The 18,444-nt window shown below is 45.6% G+C and overlaps 1 gene segment (V, D, J or C); it reads right to left on the bottom strand.

The window, feature by feature from the left end:
* Positions 1-9,944: 9,944 nt before the first annotated feature.
* On the bottom strand, positions 9,945-10,533 carry LOC128572299 (probable non-functional immunoglobulin lambda variable 5-48). The segment is given in 2 exon segments: positions 9,945-10,365; positions 10,488-10,533. Coding segments are annotated over 2 exon segments (447 nt in total).
* Between the last annotated feature and the right edge of the window lie 7,911 nt (positions 10,534-18,444).

The following is an 18,444-nucleotide window of genomic DNA, read 5'->3' as shown; positions in this document are numbered from 1 at the left end:
CATGGCTGAGCTACTAGTGCTCCCCTTTCTGGGGGGACACAGACAGCCTGGGCAGGTTAGCTCTGCCCAGCAAGACTGGAATGGGACAACAGGTGGGAGAAGCAACACATTAGCTCAGGTTCACATAGCCTCGAGTCAAACCACAGCTCTGTGGGGGCAGCGCCTGTGGCTCAAAGGAGTAGGGCGCCAGCCCCATATGTGGGAGGTGGTGGGTTCAAACCCAGCCCCGGCCAAAAACTGCAAAAAAAAAAAAAAAAAAAAAAAGCTCTGCCAGTCATTGGCTGGAGGCCTGTAGCCCATTGCTTCTGCCCTCAGTCCCCGGTCTTGTCATCTAGAAAATGGGTTCTTCACATTATCTAATCCATAAATGTTGTTGTGAAGATCACACAAGCTACCTATGGTTAGACACGTGAGCTGTTATCATCACCATAATTATCATTTGACAGAAAGCAATGAAGACCTTTTCCTAAAAGGAAGAACATGTTTATTTCTCTTCCATCTGCTCAGGATACATCTTGCCCACCAGTGATCATGGGGACAGCATTTTGCTATGTAGCACCAGGCATTACACAGCATTTGAGGGGGAATGTAGCCACGCTTTTTGTTTCTGCTGTCTAGGGACGTAGGATGCGCCGCCAGAACAGGGGAGCGCAATCAGAGACAAAGGTCCGCGTGGAAGACACTCCTTCCGGAGTGGGCGCAGCCAGCCCCTCACTTGGCAGAGTGCTGCTTGTAAACCTCCAGAAACTCCTGCACGTCGTCCGGGGAGACCAAGATGAACGGCGCCCTCTGGTGGATGTCATTGCGAACGATGTCTAGCACAGCCTCCTTCCCAGTGGTAGCCATGCCCCGCGCCTTCTCCATGACATAGGCCATGGTTGCACTCACACAGCAGCCTCAGCTGGAAAACAAGACCAGAGCAGCCGCCTCATACCGGAGGTATTACATAGAGAGGGGACTTGTTCTGTAGCAAAGTAGTGCAGAGCTGGTGGGAGTAACCGATAGTCCCTCTTTCCTACTATGAGGTTGTGAAAGTTCCCTCCCAGCCCAGGTTACATCTGAAAGGAAACGGTTAGCCATTTGTTTAAGTTCAGCCATTTATCAGGCCAGAACCCACAGTAGATTACCTGATGCAAATTTGAGACAGACCACCTGGACGCAGAATGACATTTTGGCAGAACTGATGAGTCTCTTCTCTTTATAGCATGGAAATTGGACTTAATGAGTGACTGTGTGTGTGTGTGTGTGCGTGCGTGTGTGTGTGTGTGTTTGTGTGTGTGTGTGTGTGTGTGTGTGTGTGTGTGTGTGTGTGTGTGTGTGTGTTTTGGATGGAGATTAGGCTATTCTAAAAGCATCAGAAAAATCCATGGTAGTGTCTGGATGCAGACGTCTGGAGAGCAGGCTGGCTACTCCAAACAGTATAATATTGTTTGCAACCCTGTATGCATTCCCTTCACAACTCTCCTAAGGCCCGAGGGCTGGAATTTTGTATGTTATACATCTTGGCAGTTACGTTAAATATTAACTTTTTACCGTTATGCATTTTCATGCAGCCTGCCTGCTGAGCGACAGCTTTTTGCAGGTGTTTCCTAACTCTATTTTCATGTAGGTGTCATGGCCAGATTGGAAAAACTGGGGGGAATAAAGGAGGAGCCTTAATATGTGTGTTCAGGAACAGTTTTTGGAGGCATTGAGAAAAGTACTGTAAGGCAGGCTAATCTGATAGGCTGGGGTGTGTGAGGTGCTGTGGCAGAAAGGGCATTCTAAGTAGATAAGGGTGCCTTCTGCAGACTGGACCACATTCACAGCAAACAGCTCTCACTACATCCAAATATATAGATGTCTAACTATCTTAAGGAGAGTATGGGACTGTGTGTGTCAGCTCTTGCCACTTTTTCTTGGCAGAAGAAAATCAAAATGATAAAGTCAACCAGACCAATGAGTGTATGGCAATGAGGAATTTGCTTCTCTCATGTTTAAAAAAAGCAAAGGTAAAAATAAACTAGACACTCTATGTAGGGGGCATGCTGCCACCCTGGGGGAAGGAAAGCAGGTGCTTCTTACCCAGTGTGAGACAGCACAGCCCACCCTGGGGACGCTGTGAGCCTTGGGGCTATGTGGTCAGTGATAACAGCTCACCTGAAAGCTATAGGTTTACCCAAACATTCCTTCCTTCCCTAAAAGGTAGCATTTCCCAAGTAGCAAATGTCAGCTCATTAGTCATTTCTATTTTATGCTTTTTGAAAGCAACCAAAGAAGACTCCTATTTGGGATACGTATTGGATTTGCTGCCTTGGAAATGAGCCTGGGCTGTTTCATTTCCCTTTGTGAATGTAATTCACCTTGCCCAAGCCAAACCACATACCCACTAGAAACTCTCTGGATGCTTAGTCCCCCTCCTGAGCATTAATTCTCTTTCCCATAGCACTGGAAGGACTCTCAGGAGACCGTTTTTATGTTTAGTTAGTATCGCGTGACTTTACCTTTAATCTAGAAAAGAGTACACCACCGACATCCTTAGCAACTTACTAGAGCATAACAGCTACCATAACCTTTCTATCTTCCTAAATTAAATCCCTCAGGCTGGAAATGCAATCTACTGCTTGTAAGTCACTCTCCAGGGCATGTGCTTACCTTTCCACTGGGGCTCTTCTTGTTAGCGGGGTACAGAAAGATCCCACCATAAACCAGAGTGCATTGAACATCAGAACCATGGAGCCCACGTACCGGGCACCATAGGGAGCTGAGTTATCCTGCAAGGTTAAGAACAGCAATGACCAGGGTTGTAGAAAATAAAGAAAGTGAGTTCCCTTTGTGTCCCCTGTGTGTGTTTTATTCCATAGCCATTCACTGGGCACCTTCCGACATGTGAAGCACAAAGTAGAACAGTAGAGACAGCTCACAAGAGGTCACATCACCTACAGAAGCCCCAAGGAGAGTGTGGTTGACTCTAGCTCTGGGGTCGGGGCAGGCCTCACAAAAATTGTGCCATTTAGTAGCACTGTAAAGGTCAAGAAGGATTTCTGCCAACCTAGGGAGCAGACACTGCTCAATTCAAGGCTTAGCAACAAGGAGAGGGGAGTGCTATTGTCACCAGACCTGGCAGAGGAGCCTGTAGGACTAGTGAGAGTGTAGGCAGGGTGGGGGAGGGAAAGTTAAAGGAGCTGATTCAGCTGGAGGAAGAGCCTGGGCCAGCTCTCAGGACTTCCAACATCATGGGAACAACAAGAAAACAGTAGGTGCCCGTGGGTTTTAAGAAAGGGTATGACAGTTTTTTGACATTTATCAAAAAAATGCAATCAGTGTAACCTAATTTTTTGTACCCTCAGTGAATCCCAAACAATAAAAAAAAAAAAGAAAGAAAGAAAGGGTATGACATCAGCTATTCCCATGCAGAGCCAGCTCTATAATCAGCCATTTCTCCTCTTTAGAGTCACTAATTTGTACCCTCCTTAGGCAGATACTAAGATGGACATTATCATTCCTGAGATGACTGGTAAAACCCATCTTGGACGCTAGGTCAAGATGGACAGATACTGCATGGCTGGTGCCAGGGTGGGAGAACCACACTTTGAACCATCTGGGACCAGGGACCTGTGGAGAGGAAAATGTCTCATTGCTATACACTCATTCATCTGGGTGAGTTTATCATTCAGATTTTCTTCTGCCAAGAGAAAGTTGCAAGAGCTGACACAGACAATCCCATTTTGACATGTCAGTGCAAAAATTTCAGTCCCCAGTGCGGAGATGAGAACTTGATCACAGGCTTGGTGTAGATGAAAATCCAACCAAGTTCCATCCCTCTTTTCTTTCACCTAAAAGGTGAATCATGAATCAATGGGTTTCCTCATAACTCAAGAAGCCCAAATGAGGTCCAAGGCCCTTAATCCCAGGGTCCCTTCTCCCCACAAAGGACACCCGCTCCCTCCAGAGCTGCCCCTGATGCCAGATGTCTGGACACGGCCTCAGCCCCACCCCAGACCCCTCACTTACTGGGGGGAACTTTTTCCTCTTCACATACTCAGTGACAGCAGGGTCAAATTCATTGGCGTAGCCTTCGTTAAGGCTGTAGATGTTACCATTCATTTTGATCTTCACTCCCTTGTCCACCAAAATGAACTCTCCGATGGCCTTCAGAGACACAGATGGGAAGGTCAGGAGATGACCAGCTGTCTCCCCCAGGCATGGACACATGTGCATTTCACTGTTCTAGGCTGGGGACATGGCCTCACCTCACCCTGGGGCACGAGTGTCTTCTGCCAAATGTTCCAAGAATTGCAAAGTGGGGAGGGAGAGAGAAAGTGGTGAGAACAAGTGACAAGGAAATGGAGGGGGAGAGGGATAGGATGCTGCAGAAGCCATGGGGTGATAAAAGAGCCTTTGACTTTGCAAGTGAGTTCAGTAAATCGATAAAGAAACCATGCAGAAATAGGGAGTGCAAAACAACAAAAGCCGCGAGAACAAGGCCTGTGTGCCCAGAGCGATGGAGGATGTGCGAGCCAGTACGAAAATAGGCCGCGAGTTGGTCCGGACAGCAGGGGGCTGTGGGAGAGACGGGGGACTGCAGGACCAGCCTCCAAGTGACACCGGCGCCCAGGGCTGTTCTCAGCTTTACATTTCTATCCTGAGGCAAGTGTTCCCTTCTGTGCGTTGCCATAGAACAAAGTAGAGCCCAGAGTTTGGGTCCCAGCACGTTTAGCTTCAGACCTACGCTCAGTGACCAGCAGTTTTCTCGGCGCGCCTCCTCCTCCCACGGAGCCCCAGCGCTCAGCTTGTGTGGTTGGGGTCTGTGTTAGAGGTTTAGATTTGGGAAAAAATGCTACATGACTGCTGCTCATCTGGATTAAGGACTGTTCTTTGCCATGTCCGTAGATTTCGAAGTCCACGTGTTTTTGCTACAGGGGTGAAATGTAAACTTCTGAAATGATGTCTCCTGCAGCTCCCGGGTGGACTGGACTAAGGATTCTCGTGGGCCCCTGTGTGTCGCTGGTAAGAGGTCCAGCGGGGCTCCTAGTGTGAGAGCTGAGAGGAAAGGGGGACCCAGCCACACCTCCCCGGCCATTTATTCCCACGGCCCAGACTGGTTCCTGCCCATATGCGGTATGCCAAAACCAGAAAGTAGCCATCTCACAACCGGGGCTGGTGCAGAGCCCAGGGAGCTGTCCAGATGCGTGGTCCCGGTACCCAGACCAGAGTCCCAGGTGTGAAGGAGAGAAGCCCCCCTGCTTATTAAGCCGAGAAGGAACTGCTCTTGGCGAGTTAAAGCCCTGTAGAGATGCAAGTAGACCAGTGGTGGTGATTTCAGCAGAAACCATCAGCCTGTCCTTGCAGCCCAAACGAAGACGAAGCACTTGGCCTCTCCCAGCAGCAGCAAGCAGGGTGTGCCGGTGGGACCCCAACAGGCCTGCACTGCTCTCGGAGGGCAAAGACCACCAAACACACAGAAACTTACTCCAAGATACCGCCTGCATTCTGCAAACGAGAAGAGATTTCATTTTCCCTACACATTTATCAACTAAAGGTACCAGAGAAAGCACCAGAAGAATGTCTGGGGTGGCAGGAAATGCCCAGCGAGGCACAAATCAGCAAACAAAAGAGGTGCCTGAACCTGCGTCCTGGCCTTAGATGAAACTTTGCTCTGGATCTGCTGTCATTTCCCCTGAGGTCATCCCATTTGGAGACTTTAACTGATGGTCTGACTCTAACCTGGTTTTATTTATTGAGTGCCCCAGGCTTCCAGGCAGGGGTGCGTCCAGCTGGGTAAGAGTGCCTGGGACTAAGGTTGCCTGTGTGCCACCTTTAACCTGCCCCACCTGCTGCTCACACCCAGGCCTTACCGAATCAGCCCATCACCCACAGGGGTCCCCCTGGCTGCACCTTGCTCTCAGTTTGTCAGCCAGAAGCACCATATGCATAGGGTGCCACATTAATGCCACCTGACAATACTGCTAACATTTAAAAAAGGGCATAAATCTAATTCATTTCCCCTAAAACACATAATGAAGGTGCCAACACATTAAAGATTATTCTCTAGAGTCTGTGTTTCAATGGTGGGTTACTGTGAGCTGTGAGCTGACGGTACTCTACTGAGGGTGACAAAAAAAAATAACTTTTTACTCATGTAAAAGAATCACAAAAGCCATTTCTCTCCCCCATTGCTCATTCCTTCTCATGGTTTTCATCTTGGTGGCTGATTAGTTAACTGGTTGGATTTAGTTGAGTCATTTGATTTAGTTTGGTTTATACTCATCAGTTAGTGCACTGCAGCTAAATAGACTCTCACAAGATCAAAGCTTTGAGTTGTTTTCCCTAACCCTAAATTTGCCAATGCACAGTCTTGAAAAAATAAAATTAATGTATGAACCACTAGTCCAAGGGTCATTTTAATAACTATTAGTTTCCCCACTGGGCATCTAACTATCCTCTCCCCCTACTGCAGGCTTTGAGTAACCAATTCTCCACCATTCATGCCTGCCTGTGGTGAAGGTGCAAAAGTAAACAGCCTTTCCATGAAATGAAGTCACAAAATGCTCTTACACTCCCTTGTACAGGAATAAGAAATAGTAACACTGTCTATAACCCACACACGCAGAAGAAAGAGAAAATACGCCAAGATGCGGTGGCTCGTGCCTGTAATCCTAGCACTCTGAGAGGCCAAGGAAAGAGGATCACTTGAGGTCAGGAATTTGAGACCAATGTGAATTAGAGTGAGATCCCATCTCTACTAAAAATAGAAAATATTAACTGAGCAGGGTGATGCACACCTGTAGTCCCAGCTATACCTGGGAGGTTGAGGTGGCAGGATTGCTCGAGCCCAGGAATTTGAAGTTGCAATGAGCTATGATGACACCACTCTACTGTGGCGACAGAGTACTCTGTCTCAAAACAAAAATAAAAACAGAAAGTAATTTCACTGAGTCATGGATTTGGAGGAATTCTTCTCTAGCCTTTCTAATTGTATGAAGTCCTTCCTCTAAACCCTAAGCAATGATGTTTTTCCTCCAGGGGAATCTATTCCATTCTTTTGTACAAGGCCAGGGATTAATGAGCACAAAGCATTTGGCAACATTAAAAAGTCTCTAGACCCTACCTTTCTATATGACCTGCTATAGGTATTGGTCTCTGTTTTATTTTACCCCATAGCAAATACAGGGAAGATACAAGGGGTTCCGGAGGCTTGAGGTTTTGGAAGAGAAAGAAGGCCTGGGGGCCATGAGCAAACACTCATGTCACCAAAGACCTTTCCTTACAGAGACAACCAAACACTCCTTTTGAAACTCTGCTTTTAGTTGTGGGGACGGGATATTTTTAAAGAATATCTCAAATTAACACATGTCTGGTAGGGGGTGACCAAGCTAGAGAGAAGTCTAAAAGTCATCTCCCATGAAAGATGTTCAGCTTAGAGAATGAACTAGGATGTATTCCCTTCATTGGATGCCAGCCAAGCCAGAGTAAAAGTTACTGTTCTGTTGTTTCCCAGGGACAGCAGCCTTGAAACATTCCAGGGGTGGGGAGGGGTTTATTATCATACAATTTGGTTTCTGGCCTGAATTTTCTCACCAGCTGTCTCCAAAAATGGCTGTAGTCTTGTCAAGGCCATGAAGATTTCCTTCTCACAACAATTATATGACTCGGTGACAAGTAAGTGTTTCAAAATGATGACAGCCTGAAGGGGTTGCACTCGGTTTCCAGAGAAGTCCCTTTTACGACCATATAAAGGTCAAGAAACCCACAGCGATCACCTGATCAGGACATTGCCTGATGACAGCCTTCAAATAAAAAGGCCGCTCCATCTATGAGGATAGTGCTTTGCTGGGGGGCACAAAAGAACTTCCACAATAGTGGAGTTGGATCAAAGAGATGACAGCTGATCTCTACCCAAAGTTCTCAGCATCCTTATGGGTCTAGGGCAACTGTGACACTTAACCTAACTCCATGACTTCCTGCTCAGTGACAACCCCAGCCAAGCAAGATGTCCACCAACACAAGGGTATGCCTCCCACACAGATGGCACCTCCGCTGGTCCAGGCTTCCAAACATGCACATTCGGGAGGCCTATTCTCCTCATCGGGCATTGCCCACAAATTCAAACATCACACTGTCCCGTGGTGTCAGCACCAATAAGGCTTCATTAGAGACGTGTCCAAGAACGGGATCAGCAAGGCTCATGGCTCTTCCACCTCTTGTGCACCTCACAAGGAGCACAGGAGGGCTGGGCCAGGCTGTCAGGTGGACCTGGGGTTACATTCCAGGATAAGCAGGTGAGAGGGAATAAGAGATGTGAAGAGGAGAGATTCAGCAGCTGCCCAGGGGAGAGGCACAGCTGACACTGGGTCAATGGGTTGAGGTCACTGAGGGAGGAGCAGAGGTCAATCCAGATTAGCCCAGGCTATGACACCATGAAACAGATCTTTGAGTCACTCAGAGATTGTGCTGCTCACAATCACTGTTATTTGAAGCCAGAACAGAGCCCCCATCCTGGACTAGGGGATGACAGAGGAGAGGAAGTTGTTCCTGCTCAGCTGATTCCAACCCCCCTCCTGTGCAGAGAGTAGGATTTTGAGGGGATGCCAGGTCAGGGAAGGTGTCTCCAGAGTTACTTCCAGACACAGCAGAATGGGGACTCAGCTCTCCTATGTAACTCTGATCCCCCTTCATACATTCTTGAGAGTGGATCTTTTTTTATTTTAGTGTCTTTAATCCTTGAGTGTCTCCCACCACATTGAAGTCTTGGCAAGAGCAACAGATGACCTTGAGATGCAGAGGTTGTTATTACAGGACCTGACACAGTGGGGGAAGAAGACTGATGCTGGTGTCCTATGCACACTGGGCGGGGGCTCAGGGGGTCACAGACACACTCACATCTCACTGTGCAGAAAATTTCATTTTCCCAGCACCCCTTGAGGCACTGAGACCTATTTCTTCTGAGCCTTAGGAGGGAGGAATAGCTCCCAGCACAGGGTGGAATGATCAGGAGCAAGGAAAGGTGACCTCCATCTTGGAGCTGGTGAGTGGATATTGGCCTGGGTTTCAGGATCCGGTGACTAACCAGGTTCACTCAGCCCACCCAGGCATTAGAGCCAGAGTCACACTTTGGGCTGCACATATGGCATGATGTGAATGTCCCCTCCAAAAGTCACATTGAAACTGGATTGTCACTGTAATAGTATCCAGAGCTGTGGACTTTAAAGGTGATGATGTCACCAGGGCTCTGTCTTCATGAATGGATCAGTGCCTTCATGTTGAACTCAGGTGGTTGTTGCAGAAGTAGGGTTCTGATGAAAGGATCAAGTTCAACCAGATTCTCTCTCTCCTCCACTCTTGCTCACCTGTTAACCATGGGACAATGTAACAGGAAGGCCCTTAACAGTTGCCAGCATCACGCCTTTGGACTTTCCAGACTCCGAACTCTGAACTGAATAAACATTTACTCGTTATAAATAATGCAATTAGTGGTATTTTTTTTTATAACAAATGTAAGAGAATTGAGACAGCATGTGTGGGCTCAACCATATCCTTACTCAACCATAATCACCCTGGAGGGAATCTTTGCTTTGAAAACTGATTTACTGGCCAGGCATAGTGGCTCACAATGGTAATCCTAGCACTATGGGAGGTGGAGGAGGGTTGATTGCTTGAGCTCAGGAGTTTGAGACCTGTCTGAGGCAAGAGAATCACTTGAGCCCCAAGAGTTTGAATTTGCTGTGAGCTATAATGCTATAATACCACTTATTGGGCTACTTACAAATAGCCCTGTCTACCCAGGGTGACAGAGTAAGACTCTGTCTCAAAAAAAAAAAATGATTTACTCAACATATAGACATAATAAATGTGTGAAGATAATAGCAATAGATAAAATTGACATTTTATGGCAATAACAATGACAATAAAACCTCGCATTTACACAAGCATATTTCCTAGAAAACTAACCCTTAGCTTGATTCAGCCCCAGGCAGGGAGGGCATCAGTGTCTGCACCAGGCAGGGAGAACACAGGGGAGGTTTTCTGTCACTTCCCCCTGGGTCTGGAGCACTGTGTACTTGCCACTGTTGGTATGTAATGTACCACAGTAATAGTCAGCCTCGTCCTCCACCTGCAGCTCAGAGATGTGCAGGATCCCTGCATTGGCCGAGGCATCTTTGGATCCAGAGAAGTGGCTGGAAACCCCAGAGCCCTGGTGCTTATCTGAGTCAGACTTGAATCTCAGGAGATACCGGGGAGGGCTCCCTGGCTTCTGCTGGTACCAGGACATGTGATAGCCACCAACAACAGAACCGCTGCTCAGGGTGCAGGTGAGTCTGGCCGATGCTTTAGGAGAGGCAGAGAGGGAGGGTGGCTGAGTCGGCACAGGCTGGGAGAGGGAACCTGTAAACACGGATGTTCATGGTTGAGAAACCAGGGACAAAAGTGGAGCTGCGTAGAGACATGAGACAGAGGGCACTGACTGGGCCAGGGGGCTGCTCCAGGACGTGGAGGCCCATCCCTGCCTGAGAAGTAGCAGAGTAGAAGGAGGAGGAAAGGGGCCCAGGCCATGGTGGACACGGTCCTCCTGGGCAGGACTGGGATCCCAGGCCTCTCTTATACCTCCACCAGGATCACAGGGGAGGGTTTATGGATGCAAATGTGTCCCACCCACTGGGACAGCCACATGCATTTGTTGAGGATCTGGGGGCTGGTGGAGGGGGGAATCTATCAGGCAGGACCTGGGAGGACGCAGGTGCTGGGAAATCACACTGAGAGGACACAGCTGCAGAGTATGTGCTAGGCTCCACCGCCCCAGCCATGGGCAGTTTGGAGGTTGGCAGATGTGGGCGGGCCCTGTGCAGACCCGGGGAGGAGCCACAGCGCCCCCTGCTGCTCACTGCGCAGACTGCAGTCTCTGAGTGACAGTCACGTGAGTGGGCTCCCCTGAGAGCCTGGTCATTGTCAGTCCACAGAGTCCATGGCCACATCCTGCTATGTCCTGAGTGACCGATGGTCATAATCAGCCTTTCCAGTGAGGACTCCTGGCTCCCTAGGAGAGGCCATGTGTGAGATGCGATGACTGTCCAGTGTTGGAAGCTGCAGTGAGGCGGGGGGATGCAGAGGGATCTGGTAGCAAAGCCCTGAGCAGCCCCTTCCCCAGGGACCAGGGAAAGAGGCGACTGTGCCCTGGGTCTGAGTGGAGAGTGGGCTCCTGCTGAGGGACAAATGTGGAAAACACTATTATTAGACGAGTTGACCCTTCTAGATGATGGAGTAGCACGCACAAGTGTTCAGACTGCACATGGTGTGGGGTGCTGGGGAATGACAGAAATTCTCACTTCCATGGGTCTGCCATTTCTTGAGTGATTCTGTAGAAGGAGGGCACTGTGCGGGTTTATGTTTATGTTGTGTTGCCTGCCCCGGAACAGCTGGCCTTGCCCTTGCCACCAACGCACTGTGCACCAGTGAGTCATTACAGCTGGGCCAGAGGGCCCTGAAATATGTATAATATCTCCTGTCATGGGACTTTGTAAAGATGTCACTATCCATTACAAAAATGTTTATGAAATGAGTCATACAAGGCAGGAAGGTTCAAGCCACAGGGATAGGACAGGGGAAGTCATGGAAGGCTACCATGGGCAAATCAGGGGAAAAGAAAAATGGGTGGGGGTGGAGGAAGAAGGGGGGATGTCTGAGTGGTGACAACAGTTTTGTCACCGAGGATGTGGATGTAACCTCACTGGTTTCCCTTCATTCCCTGGACAGCTACATGGGTACTCACATTGTCTTTGGGGTGGGACTTGCTAACAGCCTGGGCTCTCCCATCCTTCCTCTCTCTTTTCTGCCCTAACTTTGTGAGTTTCTGATGCCGCATTCACAGAGGAGTGTGAAAAGGCCTCCTTTCATCCTCATTTGGACAGTCATTATCAAACTCACCTCCTGAGGTGAAAAACTAGAATCATATCTCTTCTAAACTGTGGTTGGAAAGTTCTCTTCAGTCATCAGCCGTACAGAATTTGGAACTGCTGTCTTTTTATTCGTCTCTTTCCCAGTGGCTTCCCCGCTTGTTACATCACCAGCTTCCCTATTGAAGGGTCGGCAGTGCACACAGGTGTCCCCTTAGTGCTCAGAGGAACAGGGGAGTGATAGCTCATGTCATTCTGCCCTGGACAGACTCTGGCAGGTGAAGGACAAAGACAACAGGAAGATCAGGACCTTGAATTTGAGGAATTCAGTTTTAAAAAGTCAGGATTTGGAAAATATGACCTATGTCAAACTTTGATTAATTGACATTCAAATGATTAGCCAGGGAAACTTGACGAAATTTAATAAATGTGCAGAATTCCTTGCAGGATGTTAACACCTGAGTCATAGATTAAAAGAAAAAGTGCTGGCTCAGCGCCTATAGATGAGCGGCTAGGGCACCAGCCACATATACTGGAGCTGGCAGGTTTGAATCCAGCCCAGGCCTGCTAAACAACAATGACAACTATAACCAAAAAATAGCCATGCATTGTGGTGGGCGCCTGTAATCTCACCTACCTGGGAGACTGAGGCAAGAGAATCATTTAAGCCCAAGAGTTTGAGGTTGCTGTGAGCTATGATGCCACAGCACTCTACTGAGGATGACAGCTTAAGACTCTGTCTCAAAAAAAATAAATAAATAAATAAATTGGGCGGTGCCTGTGGCTCAGTGAGTAGGGCACTGGCCCCATATGCCTAGGGTGGTGGGTTCAAACTCAGCCCTGGCCAGACTGCAACACAAATAATAGCCGGGCGTTGTGGCAGGCGCCTGTAGTCCCAGCTACTCGGGAGGCTGAGGCAAAATAATTGACTAAACCCAGGAGTTGGAGGTTGCTATGAGCTGTGATGCCATGACACTCTACCAAGGGTGACAAAGTGAGACTCTGTCTCTACAAAAAAAATAAAATAAAATAAAAATAAATAAATAAAAATAAACGGAAAAGGCTGGTGCAGTACACAGGCCACTGGAATCATAAATGGGCTGGCATTCATCATGGTCCCATCACGTTTCACTAAAGGCAAACAATAAAAGTAGGGACCCATCTCCCCCTCACACATTGCCACTCCCCTCTCTGGGTGTGGTCAGTGTCTGTTACTTCCCATCTAATTCTCAAAAATGTAGCAGCTTAAAACAGCAAACAAGTGTGATCCCACAATTTCCATGTGATAGGAATTTGGAATCAGCTTAGCAGGGTGGCTCTGGATCAGATTTGCTCATGAGGTGACAGTAGAATTTCCATGGTGGCTACAGACATAAGGAGGGTGGAAAATCAACTTTCACATGCACTGGGTCACGAGACAGGTGTCAGGAGACCTCGGTTCCTAGAAACATGAGCCTCTGCCTGGGGATACTTGAGTGTCCCTACAACAGGACAACTAGCTTTCCCAAGAGCAGGTGATCTGAGAGAGCAGATGCAAAGTGCAAACTATTACAGCCCCACAGGAGAAATCAAACTCTGTAATATCTTCAATTTCCTGCTAATTACACAAGTGGTCCCTACTCCGTACGTACAAGAGAATAAGTACCAGAGGTCAGAGATCATTAAGGGCATCTTGAGGGACAGCTGCCACTCAGTAAATTTTCAGAAAACAGAAACCTCAGCTATCAGAGGCCTGATGTTGATACAGAATGAAGTAAAGCTCATAGCATTAGAAATCCCACCTGTCTCCCACACTGCATTTGTCTCATCGGCAGAAATCTCAGGACCCTTCACAGTCCAGTTCTCCCATTCCTTTCTTTTATTATCATCATTCCCATGTTTTCAAAATGCAGTGCACATAAAAGTTCACATTAGAGTTGAGTGCAAAAGCACCATGCTCTCAGGATAAGGAAGGGATGTCCATGGAGTAATTTTTTTTTTTTTTTATTGTTGGGGATTCATTGAGGGTACAATAAGCCAGTTACACTGATTGCAATTGTTAGGTAAAGTCCCTCTTGCAATCATGTCTTGCCCCCATAAAGTGTGACACACACTAAGGCCCCACCTCCCTCCCTCCATCCCTCTTTCTGCTTCCCCCTCCCATAACCTTAATTGTCATTAATTGTCCTCATATCAAGATTGAGTACATAGGATTCATGCTTCTCCATTCTTGTGATGCTTTACTAAGAATAATGTCTTCCACTTCCATCCAGGTTAATACGAAGGATGAAAAGTCTCCATTTTTTTTAATGGCTGAATAGTATTCCATGGTATACATATACCACAGCTTGTTAATCCATTCCTGGGTTGGTGGGCATTTAGGCTGTTTCCACATTTTGGCGATTGTAAATTGAGCTGCAATAAACAGTCTAGTACAAGTGTCCTTATGATAAAAGGATTTCTTTCCTTCTGGGTAGATGCCCAGTAATGGGATTGCAGGATCGAATGGGAGGTCTAGGTTGAGTGCTTTGAGGTTTCTCCATACTTCCTTCCAGAAAGGTTGTACTAGTTTGCATCCCACCAGCAGTGTAAAAGTGTTCCCTTCTCTCCACGTCCACGCCAGCATCTGCAGTTTTGAGATTTTGTGATGTGGGCTATTCTCACTGGGGTTAGATGATATCTCAGGGATGTTTTGATTTGCATTTCTCTAATATATAGAGACGATGAACATGTTTTCATGTGTTTGTTAGCCATTCGTCTGTCGTCTTTAGAGAAAGTTCTGTTCATGTCTCTTGCCCACTGATATAAGGGATTGTTGGCTTTTTTCATGTGGATTAATTTGAGTTCTCTATAGATTCTGGTTATCAAGCTTTTGTCTGATTGAAAGTATGCAAATATCCTTTCCCATTGTGTGGGTTGTCTCTTTGCTTTGGTTATTGTCTCCTTAGCTGTACAGAAGCTTTTCAGTTTAATGAAGTCCCATTTGTTTATTTTTGTTGTTGTTGCAATTGCCATGGCAGTCTTCTTCATGAAGTCTTCCCCCAGGCCAATATCTTCCAATGTTTTTCCTATGCTTTCTTTGAGGATTTTTATTGTTTCATGCCTTAAATTTAAGTCCTTTATCCATCTTGAATCAATTTTTGTGAGTGGGGAAAGGTGTGGGTCCAGTTTCAGTCTTTTACATGTAGACATCCAATTCTCCCAACACCATTTATTGAATAGGGAGTCTTTCCCCCAAGGTAAGTTCTTGTTTGTTTTATCGAAGATTAGGTGGTTGTAAGATGTTAGTTTCATTTCTTGGTGTTCAATTCGATTCCAAGTGTCTATGTCTCTGTTTTTGTGCCAGTACCATGCTGTCTTGACCACTATGGCTTTGTAGTACAGACTAAAATCTGGTATGCTGATGCCCCCGGCTTTATTTTTGTTACTAAGAACTGCCTTAGCTATACGGGGTTTTTTCCGGTTCCATACAAAACGCAGAATCATTTTTTCCAAATCTTGAAAGTACGATGTAGGTACTTTGATAGGAATGGCATTGAATAGGTAGATTGCTTTGGGAAGTATAGACATTTTAACAATGTTGATTCTTCCCATCCATGAGCATGGTATGTTCTTCCATTTGTTAATATCCTCTGCTATTTCCTTTCTGAGGAGTTCATAGTTTTCTTTATAGAGGTCCTTCACCTCCTTCGTTAGGTATATTCCTAGGTATTTCATTTTCTTTGAAACTATGGTGAAGGGAGTTGTGTCCTTAATTAGCTTCTCCTCTTGACTGTTATTGGTGTATACAAAGGCTACTGACTTGTGGACATTGATTTTATATCCTGAAACATTACTGTATTTTTTGATGACTTCTAGGAGTCTTGTGGTTGAGTCTTTGGGGTTCTCTAAGTATAAGATCATGTCGTCAGCAAAGAGGGAGAGTTTGACCTCCTCTGCTCCCATTTGGATTCCCTTTATTTCCTTGTCTTGCCTAATTGTATTGGCTAGAACTTGCAGCACTATGTTGAATAGTAAAGGTGACAGAGGACAACCTTGTCTGGTTCCAGTTCTGAGAGGAAAAGCTTTCAGTTTTACTCCATTCAGTAAAATATTGGCTGTAGGTTTGTCATAGATAGCTTCAATCAGTTTTAGAAATGTGCCACTTATGCCTATACTCTTCAGTGTTCTAATTAGAAAAGGATGCTGGATTTTATCAAATGCTTTTTCTGCATCTATTGAGAGGATCATGTGATCTTTATTTTTGCCTCTGTTAATATGGTGGATAACGTTTATGGACTTGCGTATGTTAAACCAGCCTTGCATCCCTGGGATGAAGCCTACTTGATCATGATGAATGACTTTTTTGATGATAAGCTGTAATCTACTGGCTAGGATTTTGTTGAGAATTTTTCCATCTTTATTCATGAGTGAGATTGGTCTGAAATTCTCCTTTTTGTTTGGGTCTTTTCCTGGTTTTGGTATCAGGGTGATGTTTGCTTCATAGAATGTGTTGGGGAAGATTCCTTCTTCCTCAGTTTTTTGGAATAATTTCTGCAGTACAGGAATAAGCTCTTCCTTGAAGGTTTGATAGAATTCTGGAGTGAAGCCATCTGGACCAGGGCATTTTTTAGTTGGAAGCTTTTTTATTGTTTCTTTGATCTCAGTGCTTGAAATTGGTCTGTTCAGAAGGTCTATTTCTTCCTGGCTAAGTCTAGGGAGAGGGTGTGATTCCAAATATTGATCCTTTTCCTTCACATTGTCAAATTTCTGGGCATAGAGTTTCTGGTAGTATTCAGAGATGATCCCTTGTATCTCTGTGGGATCAGTTGTTATTTCCCCTTTATCGTTTCTGATTGAGGTTACTAGAGATTTTACTTTTCTATTTCTCGTTAGTCTGGCCAATGGTTTATCTATTTTATTTATTTTTTCGAAAAACCAACTCCTTGTTTCATTAATTTTCTGAATGATTCTTTTGTTTTCAATTTCATTGATCTCTGATTTGATTTTGGATATTTCTTTTCTTCTACTGAGTTTAGGCTTAGATTGTTCTTCTTTTTCCATTTCCATAAGATCTCTTGTGAGATTGTTGACGTGCTCTCTTTCTGTTTTTCGAATGTAGGCATCTAAAGCGATGAATTTTCCTCTCAAAACTGCTTTTGCAGTATCCCACAGGTTTTGGTAGCTTGTGTCTTCATTGTTGTTATGCTCAAGGAAGTTAATGATTTCCTGTTTTATTTCTTCCTGCACCCATCTGTTATTCAACAGAAGATTGTTTAATTTCCATGCCTTTGGGTGGGGTCGAGCATTTTTGTTAGAGTTGAGTTCCACCTTTAGTGCCGTATGGTCTGAGAAGATACAAGGTAAAATTTCAATTCTTTTGATTCTGTTGATATTTGTTTTGTGTCCCAGGATATGATCAATTTTGGAGAATGTTCCATGGGGTGATGAGAAGAATGTATATTCTTTATCTTTGGGGTGGAGTGTTCTATATGTGTCTATCAAGCATAGTTGTTCTAGGGTCTCATTTAAATCTCTTATATCTTTGTTTAATTTCTGTTTAGAGGATCTGTCCCGCTCTGTAAGAGGAGTGTTAAAGTCCCCTGTTATGATGGTATTATCAGATATCATATTGCTCAGACTGAGTAAGGTCTGTTTCAAGAATCTGGGAGCATTTAAATTGGGTGCATAGATATTTAGAATTGAAATGTCTTCTTGTTGTAGTTTTCCCTTGACCAATATAAAGTGACCGTCTTTGTCTTTTTTGACTTTAGTTGCTTTAAATCCACATGTATCTGAAAATAAGATTGCAACTCCTCTTTTCTTCTGAATTCCATTTGCCTGAAAAATTGTCTTCCAACCCTTGACTCGGAGCTTTAATTTGTCTTTTGAAGCCAGGTGTGTTTCTTGCAGACAGCAAATGGATGGCTTGTGTTTTTTAATCCAGTCAGCCAATCTATGTCTCTTCAGTGGGGAATTCAAGCCATTAACATTTATTGAGATAATTGATAAGTGTGGTAGTATTCTATTCATCTTATTTGGTGAGAGTCCATTGCTTAGTTTTATCTTTTGCATCAGTGTGGAGGTTAGGTTCTGTCCTTTCATTTCTGAGTTCTTACTTTGCTGCTGATCCATTTTGGTGGTCAGTGTGCAGAACAGGTTGAAGTATTTCCTGTAGAGCTGGTCTTGTTGTGGCAAATTTCCTCAATGTTTGTATATCCTTAAATGATTTGATTTCTCCATCAATTTTGAAGCTTAGCTTAGCAGGGTACAGAATTCTGGGCTGAAAATTGTTCTGTTTAAGTAGATTAAAGGTAGATGACCATTGTCTTCTTGCTTGGAAAGTTTCATTAGAGAAGTCTGCGGTCACTCTGATGGATTTGCCCCTGTAGGTCAACTGGCGCTTACTCCTGGCAGCTTGCAGAATCTTTTCTTTTGTCTTGACTTTGGACAGGTTCATCATAATGTGTCTTGGAGAAGCTCGGTTAGAGTTGAGGCGACCTGGGGTCCGATAGCCCTCTGAAAGCAGTGTGTCAGAATCTTTGGTGATGTTTGGGAAATTTTCTTTTATAATATTCTCTAGTATGGCTTCCATTCCTCTGGGGGATTCTTCTTC

This window comes from Nycticebus coucang, chromosome 20, assembly GCF_027406575.1.
Source record: "Nycticebus coucang isolate mNycCou1 chromosome 20, mNycCou1.pri, whole genome shotgun sequence".
In the NCBI taxonomy this organism is placed as follows: domain Eukaryota; kingdom Metazoa; phylum Chordata; class Mammalia; order Primates; family Lorisidae; genus Nycticebus; species Nycticebus coucang.
The sequence above is the reverse complement of the archived record's forward strand: the minus strand, read 5'-3'. Positions and strand labels throughout refer to the sequence as shown.